The sequence below is a fragment of the Solanum dulcamara genome, chromosome 8, assembly GCF_947179165.1.
Source record: "Solanum dulcamara chromosome 8, daSolDulc1.2, whole genome shotgun sequence".
NCBI lineage: Eukaryota > Viridiplantae > Streptophyta > Magnoliopsida > Solanales > Solanaceae > Solanum > Solanum dulcamara.
The window spans coordinates 64,247,302-64,272,019 of record NC_077244.1 but is presented as its reverse complement, the minus strand read 5'-3'; the positions used below and the strand labels follow the sequence as shown (position 1 = coordinate 64,272,019).

General features: G+C 34.5%; 3 protein-coding genes across 6 annotated transcripts; 2 read left to right on the top strand and 1 right to left on the bottom strand.

Moving 5' to 3' along the window:
• The first annotated feature begins 1,437 nt into the window (after window positions 1-1,437).
• LOC129899066 (uncharacterized) lies at window positions 1,438-6,878 on the top strand. Of its 4 annotated transcripts, none has more exons than XM_055973854.1 (4): window positions 1,438-2,220; window positions 4,732-6,109; window positions 6,206-6,237; window positions 6,326-6,878. In XM_055973854.1, exons 1-3 carry the CDS (start codon window positions 1,603-1,605, stop codon window positions 6,223-6,225), a joined length of 2,016 nt encoding a protein of 671 aa, XP_055829829.1. In that variant the 5' UTR covers window positions 1,438-1,602; the 3' UTR covers window positions 6,226-6,237; window positions 6,326-6,878. The 4 variants fall into 4 exon arrangements, with proteins under 4 accessions (XP_055829829.1, XP_055829826.1, XP_055829828.1 ...); XM_055973851.1 differs by having other exon boundaries at window positions 1,450-2,238; XM_055973853.1 differs by having other exon boundaries at window positions 1,451-2,220; window positions 4,720-6,109.
• A 4,927-nt stretch (window positions 6,879-11,805) lies between these two features.
• Window positions 11,806-16,185, top strand: LOC129900941 (peroxisome biogenesis protein 19-2-like). Its single transcript, XM_055976031.1, has 5 exons — window positions 11,806-12,001; window positions 12,232-12,280; window positions 12,372-12,663; window positions 14,352-14,668; window positions 15,973-16,185. The coding sequence occupies exons 1-5, from the start codon at window positions 11,968-11,970 to the stop codon at window positions 16,016-16,018; spliced, it is 738 nt and encodes a 245-aa protein (XP_055832006.1). The 5' UTR covers window positions 11,806-11,967; the 3' UTR covers window positions 16,019-16,185.
• A 2,461-nt stretch (window positions 16,186-18,646) lies between these two features.
• Window positions 18,647-24,718, bottom strand: LOC129900745 (putative glucuronosyltransferase PGSIP8). The gene is made up of 5 exons (XM_055975768.1): window positions 24,163-24,718; window positions 20,567-20,819; window positions 20,194-20,395; window positions 19,960-20,107; window positions 18,647-19,554 (listed from the first exon to the last, which is right to left on the bottom strand). Exons 1-5 carry the CDS (start codon window positions 24,414-24,416, stop codon window positions 19,011-19,013), a joined length of 1,401 nt encoding a protein of 466 aa, XP_055831743.1. The 5' UTR covers window positions 24,417-24,718; the 3' UTR covers window positions 18,647-19,010.

Sequence of the window (24,718 nt, the reverse complement as noted above, 5' to 3'; positions counted from 1 at the left end):
TCTTGGAACCTTTTTGATTCAGCACAAGAGTACCCTGGGCATGGTATGATGGAATCAAATTCATCCCACGGCCCTCTTAGGTGTGTGTAGTATTCTGTAATAGTCATAGTTCCTTGAGTGAAACTATGAATTTTCTTGTGCAGTTGAAATACATGTGCATCATTAATTTTGTCAAATCTCTCTTTCAGATCACTCCATATCTTGTGTGCATCACCAGCATAAATAATACTACTCAACAGACTAGGTTTAACAGCATTCATTATCCAAGACAAAACTACTATATTACACTTTTCCCAGATGTCAAACAGTTCAGGTGCAAACTGAGACTGAGGAAACCGTCCATCCACAAAGCCTAATTTTCCCTTACCTAAGAGCCCAATGTGCATAGAACTACTCCAAACAACATAGTTCTCGGAACTTGTGAGCTGATGAGAGATTAGAGAGCTACCTGGAGTGTCGTTAGGATGGAGGTACAGAGGATGATTGTGACCTACAATCGGAGCTTCATAGCTGGTTGGACCAGCAGTTGCATGCGCTCCATTCAAGTTTGGGCCACCAGTTTCCACAGATCCCGACGTAGCTTCAGCTGTATACATCTCTATTGACAACTTAAACCCCTAGATCGCCTGTTGACTTCTTCTACTGGAGTCTAGATCACCGATTATGAACCTTTTTCTTCTACCCTACGATCCTTGTAGGCTCTGATACCATGATAACTCCATCAGGGGAGTTAGACCTGAGAAAAGGAAGGCAAGTAGCAGAAGGATGAAGAAGAATGTACAGAAGAAGAAGAGTTGTAGAGAGAAGGAGGAGCAGGGAGGTAGAGAGAGAAAAGTATCTAGCAAATGAATAATGTGTGTATTATTACTTCATCAGTGTATATACATATACTTTTCCACTTGTACATGTACAACCTTTATATATTTATACATTTAACTACATTTCAACTAACTACAACAACCTACTAACTACTTTTAACAACTCTCAAAAATATTCTAATTTTTTTTTAACCATGTTAGCTTGCCAGGTTAACAAATGTCTACTTATGCACACCTAAAATTGAAGGGAATATATATCAGTTGGGGCAAAGTATTATGTCAAAAAGAAGATTCATATAACATATATGTTTGAATGAAGCATGAGACCAATAGTGGTTTGTTCCATTTGTTTTAACGGCTCTGTTAGATTTATATTAAAAATGTATTAATTATGTATATTTTAAGGACCAACCGCGGTTGTGGATTTAAGTTTCCTTGGATATGAAAATTCCTTTGTTAGGGAGCGCTTTAACTCCCAGTGTGGGATTTATTGATAAGAATCTGAATTTAATCGGGCTTAAATGTGGGTACTGAACAGCGGGCGGGAAACAAAAAAAATAATATCCTAAGGACTATTTGTGCTTCATATGATAAGAATAGGGACGACTTTCATACAGAGCCCAAACTTAGGGGACGATTTAGGCATTTTTTCTCTCAGGGGTCGTCTGTTTTCTTGATTAGGATTCCGGAATTTGAACAGATTTTCTGAATCCGAAATAATTTTCACGTGTTTCTGGGTTGATAGATAAGAATCATAACCGCCGCAAATAAACCCTAAAGCTCCATGGATTCATCTCAGCAAAACCAATATCCTTATTATCCTGCATCACAGCAACCCTATAATCCATCTCGTTTTCAAGCCTATGATCGTCAATCCTATTATCAATACAATCAAGACCCAAATCAACGACAACAGCAGCAGCAGATGTATAATCATCAACAACAGCAGCAGCAGTATCATCATCAACAGCCCCAACAACAATTTTCATCGTATTACCCTCCTAATTATTCAAGTTCATATCCACCACAACACCCACAAACCCATCAACAATGGAATCCTCAAGAACCCCCAATTCATCCACCGGGGGTTTCAATTCAACCCTCACATGGGCAACCTCACTTTCAGTTACCGAATCAGCAGAATGGTTATCACTTGCCCCAAAGGACAGACGGGGTTGGGCTAGGGATGAACCCTGTGGCAGCGTTGGCACAGTTGAACCAGTTAGCTGGTTCTGTGGGTTCAGCGGAAAGGCCGACGGCTGGATTGCACGGTCAGAGTTGGTACCCTCAGACACAAGGGTTCGGACCCGTGATTGGAGGGCCGGGTACCTATACGGGTCCGGGTCTGGGATCTGGTGCATTTCCTGGAAATGGGGCGGGCCCATCTGGATTGCGTTCTCATGTAAGTCGTCTCTGTCAAGTAAGAAGTAGTATTTCGTCTTCTTTTGAGTAATCGTTTTTTTTTTCTTTTCCTGAACTATGTTACAACTTATATCAGTGTTATCAAAGCCGCAAAGCTAAAGGCTTTATGTGGGAAATGCAATTGTAAAGAGTGAACCTTAGTGAATAAAAGCGCAAGAATATATGTAGTTCAAGAAAAATAACTACAAAACCAAACCACAATTATGTTGACAACCAAATAGAAAAAGTTACAGTTAGGTGAAATGATTTTATTTGGTGTCCCTGTCTTCTAGACAGAGCTCATGAACAATGAGGTGTGTTGCTTAGTGTCTGCAGTAAAGTGCAGCTTAGGTAAGGTGAAGCACAAAACCTATTTTTGCACCTGCTTTTTGGATTAAGCACGCCTCAAGAGAGTCTTTGACAACAATGACTTAAATATGAATTTCATTTTTCTGAATTCATGACGAATGTATCTTGATTTTAGAGTGGTTTTCAGGTTTTACAGAACTTATTATCCACCATGTGTAGAGGATTTTGCAGAATGCGTACTTGAATTATTCATGAGTTCGGTCATCAAAAAAAATTATTCACGAGTTCTTTTCCTGCATGAATTATAGAGAAATTGACGTTCCTTTTTGCATTGTTGGAGTTCTTATCAAATCTTTCTTAAGTGTCTTTATAGGGCCAAGCAACTGAAATTCTGGACTTCTGTAAGTGGTTAACTTCGATTACTAATAGATTGAGGACAATGGCCTAGAAAGCATGGTGAGTGTTGGACACCATGAGGGATGGAGTTAGGGGTGAAGGAGCGAGAAAATGTGCCAGACCATCTTTCTAGGAAGATTTGTATCTGTCAAGTGTTGATGAGCATGCCTATAGCTGTTGGAGTAATCATGTGGGTTGTTTTGGCTTTCTGATGTATTGAACTTTCTAACACAACTGTTGTTATGTCTGCAATGATAAACCTTTTTTTGATTGACCAAGAAATCTGTCTGGGTCCGACCTTTAGGAACAATTGCAACTTACTAAGCTCGGGAGAATGAGCCCGCCCCTTAACCCTTTCCATGTAAATGTCAGACAGTTTGCATGGCGCTGTGCTCGAACCTGTGACCTAAGTCACTAGTCCCTCAACCTTTGCCACTTGAACTAGACCCCGTGGGCATATCTGCAATCATGAACTTGTGACCTTTTTTTCCTCAAAAGTTGTGCGAAGCGTTCTATTAGTTGGCTATCTCTTATATAGTAGTTCATGTCGAATTCTTGTTGTTCCAAAAGAATAGGGTGCTAAAAGAGTTCATTAGAGGGGATTATGGTAGAAGAAGCTACTTGTAGACATCCATTTGCTTTTAGAGATTAGTTTAACCTAAAATCTGTTTTACTAAAGGTTCAAGTAGACCAGTCGTCCACCCTATTGGTTGTGTTATTGGATTTTCTTCCTTCTACGAGATTGGACTTTGTCTTTAGTTCGTGATAGAATATCCTGTGATTCATGCGTCTGATATCTGGTATCCCTTGTCTGAGAACGGAAAAAACATTCCCTATTCATGTAGATGTGGCAACACCTAATCATTTCTTTAGATGTGACAATGTATTAACATCTTCTATAATGGTTGGCTGTGCTGTTGGAGGTGAGAGTGTCGTGGAAACTTTATAATTCGAAAATAAACTTATTGAACAATGTTCTTAATTCAGCTGTTTTGAGCTTATTATGCCAGTCAAAATGGTGAAATTTAAGTGTCGGTGAGGTAGAAGAAGATTTTGAGACATTGTCAACATCTCCTGTGTGGTTTGCGAGCTATTGCATAGGAGCGGGGGGTTTTCCCTGTGCGCACCCAAAGTTAGCGGTTGCGGGTTTCCCGTGTCATCAAAAAAAAAAAACAAGAAGAAGATAAAAAAGTGGCAGTTGTTATTCTAGTAGCCTACTCTTGCTGTTGCTTGAATGGTTAAAGGCTAATTCAGATGTAACCTTGAGCAAGGAGAAGAAGGGCCTAGAACATGGAGAGAGTTTCTTCCTGGAAGTAAAAAAATGTTTGGCAGGCTTAGCTCAGACAGAAATGAAATATATCATTGTGATACACATTTAAATCCTACTTATTGCCGTCATACTATTCTGCTAAAACTTAGTATTATGAGAACAATGCTTTCCATTTACCAGAACCCGTCCATATAGGCATATACATTGAGCCACTACCTATTCTACCAATTGGTCAATCTTTTTTCCATTTTGAGTTCGCTTTATTCTTCTTATCATGACCATAATGCTAACAATTAATTTCGTCTTGTCAAAATTTTGATTAAATGTGCAAATATGGAGTAACTATTTAGCGATGTAGACAAGGCCAGGGGTGAAGCTGTAAAGTTATCTGGGTTGTGTGATATGATATATAATCACACGGCCATTAGAATTTTGCAGATCTAGCTACATTTCCATTTTCTCCTCCACTTTTAATAATCCATTTTGTTGGAACTGGCTGTTGAAGTCTTGAATGTTCACATGAAGCTACTTCTGCAGGCTGGTAAATCATTAGATAAGGGTGGTGGTAGAAGCAGGGGTGGTGATAGAAGGAGGGGTGGTGGTCCGAGCAAGGGTGGTGATAGAAGGAGGGGTGGTGGTCAGAGCAAAGGTGGTGATAGGAGGAGGGGTGATGGTCAGAGCAAAGGTGGTGATAGAAGGAGGGGTGATGGTCAGAGCAAAGGTGGTGATAGAAGGAGGGGTGGTGGTCAGAGCAAAGGTGGTGGTAGGGGTAAAGTTAGCAATTCTGCTCGAGTTGGTAGGTGTGATCTGTGCAATGTTGATTGCGGTTGTTTGGGCATCCTTAAGATGCACTTGAATGGAAAGCGGCACAAAAGGAACTTGGAAAAATTGGAAGCAAATGAAAACAGAACTGTTGGCGATTTCGAGAATGTGCAGAAACCTTCTGGTGACTTAAAACCAGGAACAGCCATGAAGCCTGATAACTTGCTTGTGGAAGAAGAGACTAAGCAGAATCCACCACAAAATATTCCTTTAACAGCCATGAAGCCTGATAACTTGCTTGTGGAAGAAGAGACTAAGCAGAATCCACCAGAAAATATTCCTTTAACAGTCATGAAGCCTGATGACTTGCTTGTGGAAGAAGAGACTAAGCAGAATCCACCACAAAATATTCCGTTAACAGCCATGAAACCTGATAACTTGCTTGTGGAAGAAGAGACTAAGCAGAATCCACCACAAAATATTCCTTTAACAGCCATGAAGCCTGATAGCTTACTTGTGGAAGAAGAGACTAAGCAGAATCCACCACAAAATATTCCTTCAACAGCCATGAAGCCTGATGACTTGCTTGTGAAAGAAGAGACTAAGCAGAATCCACCACAAAATATTCCTTTAGACACTGTATCTTCCGAAAATAAATTAGAAACTGAACAGAAAATCAATAATGCACAACAAGCTGATCCACCTAAAGATGCAAGTCTCGATTTGCTGGAAAAGAAGCCCATGATGAATCAATCTGGATATCAGAGGTCCGGTGTGAAACGCAAGGCGTTAGTTGGTGGAAGGAAGAAAAAGAAAGTTTCTAAAGCGAAGAGGCTGGCGATTGAACCTTCCAATTCTAAGGTTGTAATTCCTTTGATGTGTGACCTGTGCAATGTGCAATGTGATACACGGGAGATTCTGAGACAACATCTTTTGGGTAGACAGCACATTTCAGCCCTCAAGTGTGTTGAAGGTCACCACCCTATATATGGACAAGCAGGACTTCAAGCGATTTATCCTCCTAATCCCGTCACAAATTCCCTATATTCACTGGGTGCTCAACAAGTTTTGAATGGTGCACAAGCTTCAGATCCCATTGCTGGTGCATCTCTTCTTCCTCAGAATGAAAATGCTGCTGTGCCTTCTGGAACAGGTGTGGTTTCTGATTCTTAGCAAAATTCCAGCCCTAAAGTAGGAAATTTCGTTCCTGAATCTTGACCACTAGAATGCATTTATTGAATCTCTGCAGGAGTCAGTGGTTTGAATTGATAGGGAAGAAAGGTAACAACTATACCTGCAGTGCTCTGAGAAATGATGCTCCATCTGTGAATATTCTGCGTGAGTATTACATTTGATCATGTAAATGCAGGTTAGCAGCAGGTGAAGACGGTCTATTGGCAGTTGACGTTGTTGGCTTCCTACATTAAAATCCACCTCTGACGAGGTGGTGAAAAGTACATCTATGGCTCAGTGTTAGGCGCGAGCTTTAGCTTATTTTCTTCTCCCCCTTTCACCCACAGGGATGGTTCAGAAAGTTACTTTGTTAAGCCTGCTGGTAATTTTATGCGAACAAGTTCAAAAGTAATTTTCCCCAGTCTCAAGTCTGAAAACATAATACTTACTGTTATTGTCTAGCTCCTTGGTAGTGAAAATGCTAAGAGAAGAATTAAGGTGCAGTTTGACGTTTAGATTTCATTTGGCTGTTATTAATAGAAGTACACAAAAAAATAGTTAAACATTTTTGTGTACTAAGAAGAAGGAATATAATTGTTAAACATTTTAACAAATTTCTTTTAGAAAGAGTGTGAATGTAAAATGTCGAACACCGGCCGTCTTTCTCCGTGAAGTTATGACAATAACTTCGCACGAAGTTACGACCATAATTGATAGATACTACTTAAATATATTTTTCTTCTCTTTTAGATAGTCGTATTTGAAATTTACTATGTGCATGACATTAATGATAATAATCATAAATATTTGAATATTTATTTTTAGACATAATATATTTTTTTATAAAATATTATTACACAATATTTGAGTACCACTGTTATAGTGAGGAATATTTACAAAGGTTGTATGGCCACAATGAATGTTATTGTTGTTATATGTACAATGTCGTTATGGGGAAAGTAAAATACAAGATGAAAAATTGATTTTAAAGGAAATAAGCCATTGTAGTAACAGAGAAAGTAAAATACAAGATGAAAAATCGATTTTAAAGAAAATAAGCCATTGTAGTAACATGATGTTATGATGGGGTTTGATTGTATTAGACTTGTCATTAATTCTTTTGTGTTAATGAGTAAATATATCACTGAGAAAAACAAGTTAGAGTAAAAGTTTGGGAAATTCAGTGAGATAACAGATATTTGAATGATAAGGTGATACTTCACTTCAAGCTATTGAATCTCCCTAAGATCTGGTGTCTAAAGTGAAAAGAAAAGAAAGAAGAGAAAAGAATAAAAAGGGATAATTACGAAACATGGCCATTCGGCAAAAGTAATTATCAAAAAAATGGCCATTTGCTGTATAGGCATATATAGTCAGTGTATATTCTATGTATAGACAAGCTATATTTAGTTTTTGAGTGTATCATAATGTATATTCAGTGTATAACTCATGTATAAGTAATCTATATTGTATAGTCAATGTATACTTTCTATGACTTTTGGCAAGCTATATTGTATAGTCACTGTATATTTTCTATGATTTGGGGTATTTTTTATGTAAATAAAATATGATTATATTTATTGTAAACTAATTAGTTTATTGTATATATTTAAAATTATCCCTTCGTAACGGAAAAAAGAAGAAGGAAATGGTAAAATATAAAAGTGAAAATATCAAGAAATAAGTTTATTCAGTCATTTAGTTCTCTGCTCAAGGCTTCAAGCACAATCAAGTTGTTGTTTTCTAAATGCTTAAGTTGCGGTAGATAAAGTTATTTGATATTTATATTGGATCGATGTAGTAAGTATATAGTGAAATTAATTGAGGTGTGGATAAATTGGTTCGGATATCGTAATTCGCTCTTTATTAACTATTTTTTTTCTATTTATATCTTAAGATATAATTTATCTTCATTGAATATTTACTCTATTTATGTGTCATAATAAAGGTGTTATAATATTCAAGAACAATTACTTAGGGTAAAATGAAAAAAATAAATTACTTTTGTCTTGAACTTCTAAAATGATAAGTAGGCGTTTGGTCATAAAAATAATACGTTATTCATTTTATTTTAAATTTCTAAATTGGAGTTGGAATTTGAGTTGTATTTGACCATATATTTTACAAAAAATATTTACAATTTAATTATAATTTCTTAAAATATGATTTATACCTCTCAATTTCTAAAACGAGCAAATCATCTCACTTGACTAAGTTTCCCGAATTTGATATCATTATTATTTTCTTCCTCTATCCAAATCACATCTGTTAACTCTAATTCTTAGTATTATTTTATGTAATATATAAATTCCACATCCGTTAACTTTAACTTATTATTTTCTGTCAAACGGATCAACTCCAAAAGTGTGTCAAAAGTTTTTTCCTATCAAGTTTGAATAATAAATAATGAGCAATTAAGTTAAAAGGACATACTTATGTTTTATTATTTATTTTCTTTATTTATTTAGAGAAAATAGTCAAATGACTCTCCAATTTATTGTCGGATTTTTAACTACATATTTATACTTTATGAAATTTTATTATCCCTGAACTATTTAAATTCGAAATTATTACCTTCCTAAAAAGTCACAACCACATTTATGTTGATCAGTGAAATCCATGTGTAATTTTTTTTTAAAATTCTTTTTCCTTTTTGATTTATTACTTTATTCTATTTTACTTTCTTTTTCTTTTTTCTTTTATTTTATTTCTCTTCCTCTTCTTCCTTTCAGACGTAGAACTAAAATTATCAGAGCTTTTTTTTTTTCTTCCTCTTCTATCCTTCAATTTAAGAATATATCAACATACCATGATATTCTCTCTTTTTCTTTCCTTTCTCTTCCTCTTTTTTCTTTAAATCCCTGAACACACCCGTATGCCAATTTTTTTTCTTTTAATTTTTGTTCACCAAATCTAAAATTATTATTGAGTTTATGGTTATGCATGGAGAATAGGAGAATAACTGATAAAGATTTACCGTCAATTGAAAAATAAATTTTGTCGGTCAAATTTATTTTCGGTGAGAATATTTTAAATCTTTTTTAGAGATCCTCATAATTATTAAATTATTTGAATAAATTTTATTAACTAAAAAAACTTGTTACAATAGCTTCAAAGTAGTATTTCAACGGTGTTTTAATGGCTAAAAGTTGATTTTAAAAATGGGTGTAAAGTAATTTACTTGATAGTTTCTGATTGTGGAGAGTGAAAGTGGAGTTTTTATCTTGAATTTGTGGTGTGTCGATTGACATCTTGATGGTGGTGGTTTCAAGATCAAGAGCAGTGGTAAATTTTGATGGCTGCCATGGATGCTCTACTAAGTTGTTAAGAAGAAGAAAAGAAATTAGAAATGAGATAAAACAAATAAGGAAAAAAAACATATATTTATGAAAAAAATAAAATCAAGTTTTAATATTTATTTTTGATCTTCACTCTCTTTGAGAGAGTGAAATACACTCACTTTACCACGTAAATATTTAGGGAAGTAATAATTTCGATTTTAAATAGTTCAGATGGGTAATAGGACCCCTTTAAAGTATAAGTGTGTAGTTGGAAATCCGGTAATATGTTGGGGGACATTTGACTATTTTCTCCAATTATATATAGAGATGCACATATGTCAATTTTATGTATTAAAGGTTCAATTTATCGAATTTTAGTTTGTGAACACGATATATCGATAATCAAATCAATAAGATATTTATTATCTATTTTCGATTAACTGATTTTTGGTTCCTAACGCTTTGATTTTCGATTTACCAGATAAAAAAATGCTCATATAATCATATACACACGATGCTCATAAAATTAGAAATAGTACCAAGAATGGAAGTCCAGCATAAATTTTTACATTGATTATTTTTGTTTAAGATATAGTTGTTTGAATTTCTTCTGAGATTTATCTAATAAAATGAGGAAATAATATTGATTATTTGTCTTTGTCACAATCAAACTAAAATTGAGAAGAAAGAAGATAATAGGGAAAAGGCATAAATTCACCCTTGAGCTTGTCTCGAAAAGTCAATTACATGTTTAATTTAGTAGTACAAGTGTGAAATAGATCAGCATAATAATTTAAGCATGTAATTAACTTTTTGAAACAAGTTAAAGAGTGAGTTTATGTCTTTTCCCAAGATAATACTCCACTAGTTTATGTCAAGAAGAGAAAAGGTGTCGCGCGCGAGAAAGAGAGAAAGAAAGGCTAGTTTTGTGTTGCCTACGGTCGAAAGTAATACTAAAATTTAGAAAACAAGATTGATAAAATGTTAAAGTCACTATTATATAATAAGGAGTAAAATAAGTAGTTTTAATATAGTTTTATTGGGTTACCAATTTAACCATTAAAAAAAATTATAAAATCAAAAAATGAACCGATAACCTAATAATTTTTTTACAAAATCATTTAAAAACTGTTAACACAATACCGATAAATTAATAGTATTTTTTGGTTTGATTTATTGATTATCGGTGTTTGCACACTCCTAATTGTATAGCTATACATCATTTTATTAAAGCTAAAAGAAGAATTTTAAAGTTAAATTATTTTTAATTAAGAAAATTTGAAAATTATTTTAGGGATAAATTAAAAAGTATGTCACGTAAATTAAGACAAAAGAATAGAGGAGTTTTCACTAATTGTTTTTTTAATTCGACCAAAAAATAAATAAATTACTTTTTGAAAATCTTTCTCAGAAAACTGTCCAACCTTTTTGTGTTCGGAAAAGGGTTTAAAATGACCTCGAACTATTGAAAATGGTACAAAAATGTCCCTCATTCATCTATTGGCCAAAAATGCTATTGACATCCATCTTTAAGTTCAAAAATAACCTTTTCTTTAATGAAAAAGGGCATGAGGGACATTTTTGTAGTATTTCTAATAGTTCGAGGGTATTTTAACCTTTTTCCATAAATAAAATTCTGTTAAATAAATTTTGATTTATAATTAATTTTAAATAATTAAATTGTAACCAATAGATGGTCGCTACGTGTTTTAAAAAAATATTCAAATTATTTAATTAAAATTCTGTTAAAGAAAATATCATTTTTGGATCTAAAGGTGGATGATAAAGAAATTAATGTTCATAATTTTATATGATAATCATCCATTTTAGTTCCAAAAATGACCTTTTCTTTAACATAATTTTAATTAAATAATTTGCATAATTTTTTAAACACGTGGCGGCCATTTATTGGTTATAATTTAGTTATTTAAAATTAATTGTAAATCAAAATTTCTTTAACATAATTTTAATTAAATAGTTTGAATAATTTTTTTAAACACGTGTCGGCCATTTATTGCTTATAATTTAGTTATTTAAAATTAATTATAAATTAGAATTTCTTTAACATAATTTTAATTAAATAATTTGAATAATTTTTTTAAATCCATCTATTGGTTACAATTTAATTATTTAAAATTAATTATAAATCAAAATATATTTAACAGAATTTTAATTATAGAAAAAGGCCTAAAATGCCCTGAAACTATTGAAAATAATACAAAAATGCCCTCATGCCTCTTCCGTTAAAAAAAGATCATTTTTGAATTTAAAGATGGATTTTAAAGACATTTTAGATCCCAATAAATAGATAGATGAGATACATTTTAATATCATTTTTAATAATTGAAGGACATTTTTAGGGTTGAGAAAAAAATTTAAAACTGTGAAGCAAATGGCCATCGCATTTTTGCTGAGCAAAGCCCTATTCCCATTTGTCGGTTTTTCTGCCAAAAAATACGTGTACCTTACGCTATAAATCTCATTTGTTTTCTATGTTGGATTCATAAAGATTGGATTTTTATTGGGAATAGAGGAGACACAGAGCATAGAGGAATCCATGGCTACTGATGATTTAGACCAACTTCTTGACAGTAAGTAGCCACCCTTTTCCCCATTTCGACCAATTTCTTTGTATGAACCTGTTTCTTGCATGTTGAGTCACTTGGGTTGGAGTGAATACAGTGTTTAATATTATTATTGTTACTTTTTTTTTTAAAAAAAATTGTCCGAAAGCAGCAGTTTTGGGGGAACTGTTAGATTTTAAGGAGAGGATCTACGTGAATTGAATTTGATTGGAAATTCACCCTTGACTTAATTTTAGGTGCTTTGGATGATTTTCAGAGCCTCAATCTCACTTCTGCTTCTCACAGGTCTCTTCTGTTTTCTCTTGTGCCATGTAAATATAAGTTTATGGGGTTTGAATTTTGAGCTGTGATTAAAAAGGGTTGATTTTGATTGTAGAAACGGGGATGGAGAGGGAAAGAAAGGGAGTTCTTGTATGCCTAGTGAGGTTCAAGGGCTTGGGATGACATTGCCCGGTTTGAAAGCCAAGAAGGGGGGGAAGCAAAAGGCTGCCAAGGAGGCAAAGGACTCGCACGTCACTGAAGCTCTTGATAAGCTTAGAGAGCAGACTAGAGAGACTGTTAAAGGATTGGAATCAGTGGCAGGGACGAGACCCGGTGCAGAGAACTTTGGAAGTGATCCAATGATGGACGATTGGTTCAAGCAGTTTGAGGAGCTGGCTGGTTCTCAGGTATATTTCTTAGTATGTTTTTTGAATGTTAACGCATGTTGCTTTTCTGGCTTTACGTATGTGGCTTTTCTGGCTTTAGTTCTTTTTAGCGAACAGTGCCTCACTTTATGGGATTATACTGGGTAGGTTGTATCAAACAGTGAATATTGAAACTGCAAAATATACATCTCTTAGTTGAGTGGGAAGTCCTATTCAGGAAATTTGCAAAATGATCTAGACGTTTAGTTCTCCTACATACTGGATGTTTGGGAAAGGGAAGGGGGTGATGAGGAAAGAGAATGTCAATATATTGACATAGTTAAGAGAAAGCATTTTGCTTCATTGTAGACATAATTAATATTTTCAGCTGACTAAATGATACGTTTCTATTCATGGGAAACTTTTGGTAATGAATTGATATAAGATGTCAACGCTTTGCAATGATTTTAAAAAATTCTGGATTGTGAAAGTTGTTGACTTGTTGTAGTCTTGTGTTCAGTTGGCCTGCTTAGTATGTTTGGACCGACATATAAAAATTAGTGCGAATTGCATATGTTGATCCATCCTTATCAAAAATAAAATAAAATTGCATATGAAGATCAGTGGACTAAGGAAGCTGAATGAAACTTCTTGTTCCAACGACTGGATTTCATTAAATTGTTTGGTCTTGACCAAATCCTCCAAAAGTAACGAACTGCCACCCTTCTAAAGACCCATTGGAGGAATCTATCCAGAACTTGTCCCTTTCAAAGCCTGTTACATTAATTGATCCTGTTTCCTCTACTTTGGAATTTCTCTGCTTAGGATTTTGGATTTCACCATTGATCTATAGTGTACTTTACTTTTCAATTTCTAGCTGTTTTGACTATTATTTTTTTTCCCTGATAAGGAAACTGTTTTGATTATTAACATTCAGTTTTAGGTAGATGCTCTGTTTCATCTTCTTGATTCCTCCTATTTAATAATGCAACTGAAGTACAGTTATGGATCAGATAAGAACAATGTTGGACTGTAAAGAGCAAAGTGCTGGGATAGCTTTCTCATTGGCTGGGGTGGGGGACAATATTGGAATGTTAATTAAATTAGTCTTTTAAAAATAGAGGTAGTCAATATTGAACATAATGAAACATTTGAATGTATTGAATGAGAAATTAGAAAGACTCAATAGTTACTTACTAATTGACTGGGAGGCGAGAAAGAGTTAAACTTGTTGCTATATGTGCACTTGTGAATTAAGGTGTTATATGGTTTGGAATCTGCACTATTGGCTCGAGATAGGTTTCTATGTCTATCGGCCCTGAAAGGTGTTCACAGCTTGGATTTGCATTTGAAGTTTTGGTTACCTATAGTTTAAAAGCGTTGCCTGATTCTCTTTTTCTTTACTCCCTATAAGTCAAAATCGCTCTTTTAACTGCACCACGATTGTACCTCAGATACACGACACGACTATTTTACTAAGCCTCTAAAAACGTCCATTGTACTATCTAATACATAGAGAGATATCTTCTGTGCACCAAAAAGTACAAAAGAACTCTAGTAGTGAATAGCTCCTAAAATTTTCTATCCATTTGTTTCCTGTTCATTTTCTGCAGTCATCCAGTATGTCCATGAAGGCACTAAGCATACTCTCTAGTGCATATCTTTTTCTTATATGTTGCTTCTTCTCACTTGTTGATGGATTTATAACTATTTTGATGACTAATTGCTAGGACATGGAGTCTATTGTAGAGACCATGATGCAGCAGCTTCTTTCAGAGGAAGTTCTTCATGAACCTATGAGAGAAATTGGAGAAAGATATCCAAAATGGTTGGAAGACAATAAAGCCAAGTTAAGCAGTGAAGAATATGAACGTTACAGGAACCAGTATGAACTTATAAGAGATCTAAACAAAGTCTATGAAACTGAGCCAAGCAACTTCAACAAAATTGTTGAGCTTATGCAGAAAATGCAAGAATGTGGCCAACCACCAAATGATATAGTGCAAGAACTTGCTCCAGACTTTGATATATCAACTCTTGGACAACTGTAAGCGCCCCAGTATCTTCAGAATTTCGTTCAAATTAAGTTGTCTGGGTGTTGATTTATAGGTAGTAGTTAAATGCAGGAATCATGCCCTTTTTCCTTGTTTTGCCTGGAGATTGTAGGACTTTTAAGGTTTTTGGCCTATACATATTTGCCTAAAATTTGGATTATGGACTCAAACATGCAAGTATCTTTTGTAATCTATATTAGGATATAATGCAGATTATGTGTGTTGACTGTGTTACCTTATGATAGGATCCTATCAAGGCCTGGAAGTTCCATCTCTTGGCTCAAACTTTTTGACTAAACAAACCACTCCTGCAAGACTCAACTGCAGTCTGATCAAGATATCCTGTTTTCTTGTGATACTGTTAATACCGCTTTATGTGAGCCAACTCTCAGATTAAACCACCATAAGATTTCTGTTAATCTTGATGCTCGTTGTGGAAATATTAAGTCTTACTCCCTCTGTCCCAAATTATGTGGCACATTCTTTTTTAGTCTGTCCTAAAACGAATGTCATTTTTCTATAATTAGAAACAACTCAACTTTAAAATTCCCCGGTTACCCTTAATGGAATAATTTATAGTCACACACGTCTTAAGGTGTGTTCTATATTCTTTCTTGAACTTTGTGCTTAGTTAAAGGGTGTCGCATAAATTAGGACAGAGGGGGTACTATTTACAGGGGATCCTACTGAGGCAAGTTAATGACACAATACAGACGAGAGAAACAGTATTTTGATGGTTGGGACAACGGTTGCAAGTTACAACTAAGATGTTAATGGATGTGCTAGTTCATACCTTCAGCTTCAACAGTAAAAAGTCATGTGAAATATGAAAGCGTGCAGATTTGTAAGGATGTTTTTGTTGCTTTGCTTTAACCTTATGGACAGCAAGCATGTACTCATCTCCGCGCGACCCTTTCTCTTCCCTCTCCTACAGAGAGCTACGTAATGATGTTTAAAATTTCCTCTGGACTGTATCCCTTGTACAACTATCCCAGCTTCAAAAGCGAAAACAGCTGGTGAATGAACCTTGTGCTGCATTATGAAGGAAGAACAAAATTGATGACATATGTTAGAGAGAAAGAATTCCTCAGTCTGTACACCATCGTTCTGATGATATCTGAATCTTTGGTGCAAACACACACATGTTTCTTGGAAATAAGCGCTCTTCTTCATTTGAAGACCTTTTTGTTTTCATGTATATCACTGCATCTGCATGAAAATGAAACCCCATAACTGTTTTGATGTTTAGCATTATCTTTAATTGTGATTGAGCAGTTTTCTTCTTTTGGTTTTGCAGATCACCGGAAATGCTCGAGTCCCAACAGAACTGCTGTATTATGTGAAGACACACTGGACTGGACTATCCTGCTGGCCATTTTTCTCCTTAAGTTGTTATCTTACCATTGTAAACAATATACATAGAACACAAGTTATTTTTTGTATGGAATTGATTATGAGGTTATTGCTCATCTCATCTTACCAATAAGCGTTGACATGCATTCTTTTCTTTCTTTTTGGTGTTCGTATGTTGCGTACCTTTCTATACATGAAATGCTTCAAAGTTCTTGAGATGGTGGACAAGTATGGACTATCTTCAGATGTATGACAAAAAGAAAATGAATAGTGGACAAGTATGGACAATACTTCAGATGTATGACAAAAAGAAAATGAATAGTAACTAAATCAATGGATTTTAATCATTTTAAGGTATGAAGAAGATGAGTCAACTCATAATAGTAGATTGGTAAATGCTTCCTCTGTCCCATTTTATGTGATACTATTTTCTTTTTAGTTTGTTTAAAAAAAAATGTTATCTTACTATAATTAAAAATAATTTAACTTTAATTTTCCTTGATCATTAATGAAAATATTTATAATCTGTCACGACCCAAATACGGTGTGATGACACTCATCTCAACCCACCGAGACAAGTCAGCCTAATACCCAACGGAAAATAGATGCAGAAGAAAAGAAACAAATCCAAATTTAACTTAACTGAAAACAAGTAAAACAAACTCAAACTCCCCAAGATTAGTTTTCATGTGTACAAGCCACTAATACATTACCGAAATATGAAAGAAAATACAGTCACAATGTCTTTGTCTCTAGAATAGAACTAAAACATATTAAAAGAGTAAGAGATGTCCGCTAGATGGATGTAACAGCTACCTCAACACTCGAGATATTAACCTCGGAAATGGTAGTAAACCGTAGGAGATCAAGCAGGTCCGGGCTCATAACCTACACAAGTGTAGAAGCAAGGGGTGAGTACCAAACAACACGGTACTCAGCAAGTGGATAACTAAAACAAAGCAAATCTCAATAGATACAAGTACTCCTGTCATCCCAACCGAACCTCCTCAACTACAACCTGCATAAAACCAGCCCAACTCTACACTCTACACCATAATAATAATACAGTCCACGGATATTCATCGATAGTCTTATCAAGTGAATCATATTAAGTCAAATTCAACATATACAGAGCAATAAGTGGTAAACACGAATTCACAAATATCAACAAAATGCGATGCAATGCAATGAGATGATGCATGTCTGTCCTATCGGTACATATCCGCTGAATTACAGTCCGGAACCCATGGGGGACATTTCTGTCCATGTCACCTGCCACAGAGCTTGTGGCCCATTCCCTCAATGTACATATTCTGCCACGAAGCGTGTGGCTCGATCCCTTTGTTTCATATACCTGCCACGGAGTGTGTGACCCGACCCCTTTATTTCATATCATTTTCAGTCTCGACACAATATGTCAGAACCAATGCAATCAATTCATGTTCATATGATTCATGATAATAACATGACAACAACAATGATTTTTCCTATCTCACATCAGCATAGTCATTTCACATGTCTAAAATAAACCCATAATCACAACATATCAATTCCACCAATACATGTCATTAGATCACCATTTTATACCCCTCATCTCCATTTTTAAGGCCAATCATACAGTCAATAACGCAGTCCAATTCTCATTACTCCCCAGTACACATAACACGAAAATACAAGCATCTACAAGCTTAAACTGAGGTTTAGAAATTCACTTGCTTCAATTAAATTGAATAATCACTTTAAAACTTGAGCCTTTCGTAACGCTTTCTAACGATCAAAATCTGTTCAAATACATAATCTTCATAAGAATACGAATTCAATGACACCCATATTGCTATATTTATTTTCGGATAAAAAATTGGGTCAAATGGTCATCCCGAGTCATCGAAGTCAAATCTGAAATTTTCTTTCCGATTATGTTCACTCATGATAAAATAAACTCACATGCCAAATTTTAACTAAAACGAATCGTTATTCGACTCCCAAATCAAAATTTTATGTGAAGAATCCTAGGTCATATTTTTTTATTTCAGCGTTATTTCTTCACCAATATATCCTAAAAATATCTTCATAATCATATAAAAATTTAATGGAAATGATGAGAATAATTATCTTGACGTTTTGGAATGAAAATTCTTATTTTTCTTTTTTTCTTTATTTTTCTTTTCCCCTTTCTTTTTTTTTTTTCTCCGTATTTTTTTTCTAATTTCTTCTCGTTTACATCTGATGGCTTAATGCAATTAGATTTTTTTTATATATATATATTTATTTATTTTTATTTCCTTTTTTATAAAAAAATATTTTTAACAATAAAATAATAATTTTTTTTTCATTAATATGAAAATCATGTCACTCATTCCACAAGTCATAAATTATTTATAAAAATTAAAGGTTAAATAAAAAAATTAACAAAAGTCACAAAATAAGATCGTTACATTATCCACACGAATATTTAAGAATCATTTTACAGCACAAGCGTCCTTTTTTTCTTGAACACTGTGTCAAGTCACAGTGTGCCACATTTGACGGAAGAACTACTCCATCTCCCGTTGGGGGGTAAAAAGGCAAGAGAAGAAATACGTGTCAATTTAATTTGGAACATTTTACGACTTGACCAGTTCTCAAGCAAAATCCAAGTAGATTAATTCAAACAATGATATAAGTAATTATTTACACTGTTAGCGTACGTATCATTATTTTAAGAATAAACTTTTAAAAACCTATCCAACATACATATTAGCAACAAAAATAATCAAGTGAGAAACAATCTTTTTCGTGGAGTAACATTCAAGAGACCAGAGATAGTCTTGTACAACACAAAACATCATCCCCATTCTAAATTGTGTAATTCACATCAGTACCCACTCAGACGGAATCAGCTAGCTAGGATAGCACAAGCAGACTCCAAGTCTACTAAGCAAAGAGTTTGGAGATGTTTCTGAAGTATTAGTTCTCCTGTTGATTCCTTCAACTTTTCGAATTTCAATACAGTTTGTTAGAACCAGCAGGTGCTGTAGATTCACTCAACTTAGGCAAGAATCCTTCCCTCTCAAGTGAAACATGAAGAGAACACTTGATTTTAACCAATGCCATCCATAATGCTGGGGAGGCACAGAAAGCATATGCAAATACAGCCATTGCTCTTATAACACCGTCGTTGTACCAAGGGTAAGCCATCACCAAAAGGACCCCAAGGATTCCAACCCATGGCACTAAAACCGGTAGCATTGGCAAAAGAAATGCATTCACTGTTATACAGGATAGTGAAAGAGAGCCGAGTAAGTAGAGACTCCAACCAACTAGTGGATGAACTGTGCAAGGAATCACGAAGAAAGGAACTGTGTAGGCAGCAAGAATGGACCATATAGCAATCAATTTTAGGCCAGTTCGTAGTAAGAAGACACTCTTGCTATCATCATGGCGATAGCACAACTTGGATAAATTTGGGCGTGCTAGGCGTGTCACTGCTATTATTCCTAGGTAAAATATAGCTTGGATAAGCACTGCTATCATCTCAGCACCATACCTGCCAAATACCAAACAGGTAAATTGCTATTGTCAGCATAAAAAATCTCGGGTTATAACTTAAAAGTTCAACAAGTATTGCAGATTCTGGGTGCACTTCAGGAAGAAATTAAAGTGTTCAGTAACAGGGATGAAATAAGTAATCAGTATCATGGTAGTTTCTAGAAACGTTGGGGTTGCATAAAACCTTGCAGTTAGATATGCACGTCATGTAAAAGACAGAAATGTTCAGCAAGGCGAAAACAAGAAACAGGAGTTTTTCTTTCAGTTCATTTTGTTAACTGATTGACAATAACAATCTCTGGAGGAGTAAGATGATCAATCTAGGAAAACCTTTCAGGTACATGTCACACAAAGCAAAGAGGGTTCTAAATATTACAAAAAGCAATTAAAGTCCTAATCTTACCCAACAGTTAAACGTCGCTGTTCATGCCATTGGATGCCCAAAGGTAAGACAGGCCATGACCACCAATACCATGGTTTTAACCATGGAGCTCCGGGGAATGTAATGACACTATTAGGTCCACAAGGTACCGACCAATGGAGTTTGAGATCTAAAGAATTAAAAGTAGACAATCATTATAACATGTGAAATATGATGAATTTTGTTTAGTTAACATGCTCGGAATCGCAAACTTACAATAATAAGACGCGTCCATTTGGTATCCTAGAGGAAGCCTGTAATTTCCCTGGAGCTGGGTACCATTAAGAGGAGGGTGGAACATTGGCTGATCAAGTAAATCTGGGAAGTGGCCTCCAATAAAACCTTGATCTGCACCGTCTTGGTTTTCCCTCCCAATCTCTATCTCATGAACCATGTCATTGAACACCTTTTTTGATGGCTGCAATTTAGCTTTTGTAAGTAAAATGTAGATTCCGATTTACTAGCCAATTTGGTAATTGGCCAAATAATAAAATGTAAGCCCATATCTCTAGTTAGACAAGATTAGTTGCTTACATTAGCAAATTAATCTGTCTGGAAAAGCATACTATTGAAAGTCAAATTCTGTTACCTGCAAGACAAAGAGACCAGTGTGGAAGATGCAGGGATTAATGAAGACAGCACAAAACTGGCCACATTGGAACAGTTCATCAGTTTTCTGGAGGAAAAGGTTGTCAGCATCAAGCATGACAACCCTGTCATAATCTACTAGGCTCCACGCATAAAGTTTGTTCAGTGTTAGCTTGAATCTCCAATTAGGGTTGATACAGTATGGATTGTTCAGATTTTTAACTCTAACCACCTTTGCACCATCTTCCTGTTCTCTGCATATCAAGAACGTAAGGGTTACTTCATTTTCAAGGTTCATATAGTTTTTACATGATATGGATATCTTTGTCACACATTTCTCCCACATGTAGTTTGAGTTGTTATATGAATCCTCATTGTTCTTATCACAACATTTAAATCCGTCTCAGTCCAATAATAACTTTGGTAAACCATCTTAGCTAAAATGAAACATAACAAACGAATTTATCTACGTTGCAGCGCAAAATGACTGCTAGTCCTTACAAAGATATCAAATAAGCTACCACCTATCAGATGGAATTGTCCATTGGTTTATGCTAATGTTTTTTCAACCATTAGACAACTTTGGCTTAAGGTGAACAAAAAATTTAGCAAACAATTCTTTCACAATATAATATTCATGAATCACGAATCACGATAAAGCTACAGTTCAATTGCTAGATTTTTAAACATAACCTGAGAAACTATTTTAGCAAATTATCAAAATTGTAAAATGGGTGACAAAAACTTGTCCATTGGCTTATGCTAATGTTTTTTCAACCATTAGACAACTTTGGCTTAAGGTGAACAAAAAATTTAGCAAACAATTCTTTCACAATATAATATTCATGAATCACGAATCACGAATCACGATAAAGCTACAGTTCAATTGCTAGATTTTTAAACATAACCTGAGAAACTATTTTAGCAAATTATAAAAAAAAAAAATGGGTGACAAAAACTGGAGTACTGAGCTGATAAGCTGATCATATTCTTTGTTTCTATCACTATAAATTTGCTCTTTGCAGATATATCGAAGAGTCTTTTGAAAAAGTAAATAATTCTCATTTGAAGATTGGAGCATGCAAAGAAGGAAAAATTCATGTGAGTATACATCACTTTACAACCCACTATGATAGTGAACCTGAAATAAGCTTACCTAAAATATTACGGAAAGGCAACATTGTATAAAACACAAAGTGCAAACAAATATTCTAATGAAGTAAACACTTTTGATCACAGTTAAGTAACACTACCTTCCTACTCTGCGTTCTAATAATGTACCTAAAAGAAGAAGAATAAACTAGTAATTTCACCAGTATACAACAATAACAAATCCTAAAAGGAGTAGTCTCATAAATGGAGTCTGAAAAGTTCGTATGTACGCAACTTTACCCCTATCATACAAATAAACTAAAATAGATTTTAATATACTAGACAGAATAAACACATGACATATAGACCATTAGAACTTGTAGATTAGTTCATATTTAGGAAAATCTTATCATGTCACAAGAAATAAAAACATTTATGTGGAGTATCAAATGTTCTTTTTTCCTTTGAAGAATACGCTTCTTCCATTTCAATTTATTTGTTTTTCTCTTTTTAGTTCATTTTAGAAAGAATGTCTTTAAGATTAAAAGACATTTTAGTATATTTTACGTCTCTTTAATTTAATATCACAAAATTTAAAAATGTTAAATTCCGTATCAAATCAAAACCAGACAAATAAATTAAAACGACTCCCAAGTCTAACCAAAGTCACATGAGTCCAGCAATGCCTAGCGCGACTTCCCAAAAGCATTGAAGAAGTGGCCATATATTAAATTAGTTGTGGAAAGAACAAAGGGCAAGGTGCACTTCATAGAAGCAACCCATCCAACCAAAATTTGGCTCTGTGCCAGAAAAGCTTATCTTTATTCTACTCATGTCAGATAGCACTATTATAATTTTGAAATAAGCCAATTTTTTTTAACGACAAAGTTATCACCTTTTTTCTTTTACAACCAAAGATGCACGATTATCAACCCAATGGTAATATGTTTGTCCATTATTCTTTTTCATTTAAATATTAAGTTCCTCAATATTTAGCTTTTGTTTTTGATAAGGTTCAAATTCACTATGCAGCTAATTCAGACATCATGCCTGCACACTTATGACTAGACCAAAGCCTTGGTGCACTATTATCATATATTTGCTATTCTTAAATCATAAAAAATAATGCTGCCGCAACATTTTAATATAATTAGTATCCAAATTTACACTAATTAATTAAGTAAAATTTTGCAATTCTTTTTTAAAACAAATGAAAGTAATCACTCTCACCAAGCCCTTTCTGTGACAAATCTATTTTGGTAACTAAAGACGTGGCCCGTGTAGAATATACAGACTGTATAATAAAATATTCACCATCTTCCAGGAAAAGAACGAAAGGTTCGCAATTATTTTCTCAAGTACCATCAAAGGTCGTGGAATAATGGTAGTTATTCTTCATTTTTAATAAGATAATTTGGGTTCAAACCCTGAATAATATGAAGTCGGCTTTGTAGGAAGCGCTCTACCTCCTGTGCAGACTTTTTGGTGTAAATTTAGATTAGTGAAGACCCTAAAATGAGTACGGAACATGGATGAGAAATCAAATAAAAAACATTTATGTTTTTCGTCTTGTCACTTCAATTATGTATTCCTAAAAAAGCTAAAACAAATTTCCTAATTATATCATGTATGTCTTTGATTATCGTCACACAGCATGAAGCACATAAAATATCTTGGCCGTGCCAGCGTATGTTTAAGCTGGCAAAAGATAAGATTTGGCCATATTGCCAAGTAGTTTCCTAATTTGCCCTTCCTTTTACGGGTACCGAAGGCATTATGCAATTTTCTTATTTAATTAGGAAATTACAAATAAGATGGCTTCCACGTTCCAATTAATTTGAGATTTTAAGTTTTGTGCACATTTCTGGAGTAGATGGGGTTGTTCTCTTTTAACTAAGGGTTTCAAATTTGAACTCTTGAGTATGACACATTTTTTGATATAAATATCAAACATTTGAAAAAAAACAAACAGAAGAAACAAACAGAAGTCTCTGACTTTTTATCATCTTGGTGTGGGCCCAACAAGCACAAGCTCAAACCCCGAAAGGCAGATGAGAATGCTGCCAACTTTATTCAAAACCCAATAACGGAAAGAAGTATTGAGAAAATATCAAAGGTGACAAGTTCTAGTTTATTTGACTCGATACCAACTTTAAGAAAATGACAAAAATAAATACTAGAACCTTACGACATTGTTCACAACAAGAAAGTTAATTGTAAATAAGAATAATGTATTTTTATAAACTACGAATCTATAAGAGTTTCAATAAATGAATGAAATTACCAGATTCAATTGCAACGGAACAACCAAAAATTAATGGGGAGTATATTTTTGGGGTAATAATGTATGTATAGTATCTACTAACCTGACGCTGACAGCTACTAAAGGTTAGCACCGGAAAAAATAAATTGGCCAAATTTTTCAGGAGAGAAGCAATACTAAAAGACGCCAAGGTGACAGCGCATTTTAGCAACAAGAGAATAAAGGGGAAATTGAGAACTTACAGAGTTCGAACCCATTGAATCGGAACGTCAAGTGAAGCAATGACAACGAGATCGGCTTCCACTCCTAGCCGGGAAAGTGATCGGAGCATTACTCGAGTCGCTACATAGAACTCGTAGTCCCTCGGAGTTCCCATATACATCATAGTCGCATACGCGTTTCTCTGTACCCGTTTTAACGACGTCGTTTCAGCCCCAATACTCGCCGACGTTGCTATCACCATCAATACTAACAACCACCTCATCCGCCCTATCATCTTCTCTGTTTTACTCTTTCCTCCAAATTAAATCTCTGTAAAAATCTCAACAAACTCAACACATTAACAAAAATTTGTGATGTTTTTCACATGACATTGTCTAGTACTTCTAGCTAGAATTAACGGTACGCGTTCAAACTTTCACCGGAAAAAGATAAGATTCCGGTTTAAAAATGGCCGGAGGACCTTTCCGTTAGCTTTGATCAAACTCCTCAATGAACAATTTTCAAAAGAATATTAACAACAAAAAAGAACAAGATCTAGGAGCTGATAGGAGAGTATGGAATAAAGTTGAAGGAGTT

What these genes read in the sequence shown, in the direction of transcription:
- LOC129899066 (XM_055973851.1), top strand. Translation starts at nt 1,603, where the DNA reads ATGGATTCATCTCAGCAAAACCAATATCCTTATTATCCTGCATCACAG. An exon ending in ATGTAAGTCGTCTCTGTCAA is followed by an intron (nt 2,239 to 4,731) that starts GTAAGAAGTAGT and finishes CTACTTCTGCAG; the next exon opens with GCTGGTAAATCATTAGATAA. An exon ending in TGCTGTGCCTTCTGGAACAG is followed by an intron (nt 6,110 to 6,205) that starts GTGTGGTTTCTG and finishes GAATCTCTGCAG; the next exon opens with GAGTCAGTGGTTTGAATTGA.
- LOC129900941 (XM_055976031.1), top strand. Translation starts at nt 11,968, where the DNA reads ATGGCTACTGATGATTTAGACCAACTTCTTGACA. An exon ending in AGGAGCTGGCTGGTTCTCAG is followed by an intron (nt 12,664 to 14,351) that starts GTATATTTCTTA and finishes ACTAATTGCTAG; the next exon opens with GACATGGAGTCTATTGTAGA. An exon ending in ATATCAACTCTTGGACAACT is followed by an intron (nt 14,669 to 15,972) that starts GTAAGCGCCCCA and finishes TTGGTTTTGCAG; the next exon opens with ATCACCGGAAATGCTCGAGT.
- LOC129900745 (XM_055975768.1), bottom strand. Translation starts at nt 24,416, where the DNA reads ATGATAGGGCGGATGAGGTGGTTGTTAGTATTGATGGTGATAGCAACG. An exon ending in ATTCAATGGGTTCGAACTCT is followed by an intron (nt 20,820 to 24,162) that starts GTAAGTTCTCAA and finishes CTTGATATGCAG; the next exon opens with AGAACAGGAAGATGGTGCAA. An exon ending in CAGCGACGTTTAACTGTTGG is followed by an intron (nt 19,555 to 19,959) that starts GTAAGATTAGGA and finishes GGTATTTGGCAG; the next exon opens with GTATGGTGCTGAGATGATAG.